The sequence below is a fragment of the Alligator sinensis genome, unplaced genomic scaffold (genome assembly GCF_000455745.1).
Source record: "Alligator sinensis unplaced genomic scaffold, ASM45574v1 scaffold453_1, whole genome shotgun sequence".
Classification (NCBI taxonomy): Eukaryota; Metazoa; Chordata; order Crocodylia; family Alligatoridae; genus Alligator; species Alligator sinensis.
In genome coordinates this window covers 926606-927568 of record NW_005842485.1, presented here as the reverse complement: position 1 = coordinate 927568, position 963 = coordinate 926606, and the positions used below count along the sequence as shown (strand labels likewise).

Below are 963 nucleotides of genomic sequence, written 5' to 3'. Positions count from 1 at the left end.
CGCTGGGCCAGTCACAGCGCGGGGGCGGGGCCAACGCAAAGGCCTAGGCCGGCCTCCTGTAGTCACGCCCCACACGTGGGCGCGGGGGGGGCGGTGGTAGACAGCCCGGTGTTAGAGATGGGCAAGGGTTGCTGCCAAAGGGTGGGGAAATGTCCCGCGCAGACGAGCATTAAGGACTAGCTGAGCTGTGGTAGAGCTGTCTGTGGGCTACACAAGGGTACAGATGGCACCAGAGAAAATGGGATGGGATAGGATGGGATGGGTCCCTCACTGCCCTGGAGGGGAGAGGCTGGAGGCCTAGCCATGGAGACCGGCCTGAGCCTGATTCTTCCTTTTCCACAGGGACCCCTGGGAAGATAAAAGAAAGAGAAGGCGCCCAAACCCACCAAGAAGCCCAAGGAGAAACTACCTAAGGGCTCCAAGAAGCCCAAAAAGGACGCTCCCAAGCCCACCAAAAAACCCAAGAAGCCTCCCAAAGCCACCAAGAAGCCATCGGGGAAAGAAAAAGCCAGAGGCAACACCCCCTGTCCAACCTGAGAAGGAAGAGAAGGACAGGTATTACCAGCCTGAGGATCCCCTGTTCCCTCCCCCTGCCAGAGAGGAAGATGACTACGGGGTGGCCGAGCCCTCCAGGCTCCCCTCACCATATGATGAGGAGGAGCGATCCCAGGTATATGGGGAACGGGACAGAGGTAAGCCCCACTGGCTGACCAGCTGGATCACCTATCACTGCATACACATAGCTTGTACCCACCCCATCTTGACCCACAGCTTGCCCCCTCCCCGGCACCCCAGGGGGGCACGAGACTCCGGCTGTGCAGGACAGTCTTGCCCTGAGAAGGTCCAGTCAGCAGCTATCTCCCTGATGGCCCTCAAACACAGGGTGAGGAGAGGGGCACTGCTCAGACTACCTTGGGCATGACGGAGCAAAGCCAACACCTGAACTAGCACCTAGGAACTTGC

At 59.6% G+C, this 963-nt stretch overlaps 1 protein-coding gene across 1 annotated transcript in view; it reads left to right on the top strand.

Moving 5' to 3' along the window:
• LOC112551508 (serine/arginine-rich splicing factor 11-like) overlaps positions 1-957 on the top strand; it is a 4760-nt gene extending 3803 nt beyond the window's left edge. Inside the window, exon 3 of the mRNA XM_025212824.1 lies at positions 343-957. Coding sequence (XP_025068609.1) covers positions 343-922 — 580 coding nt within the window. The 3' untranslated portion in view covers positions 923-957. The remainder of the gene's footprint in view (positions 1-342) is intronic.
• The last annotated feature ends 6 nt before the right edge of the window (positions 958-963 follow it).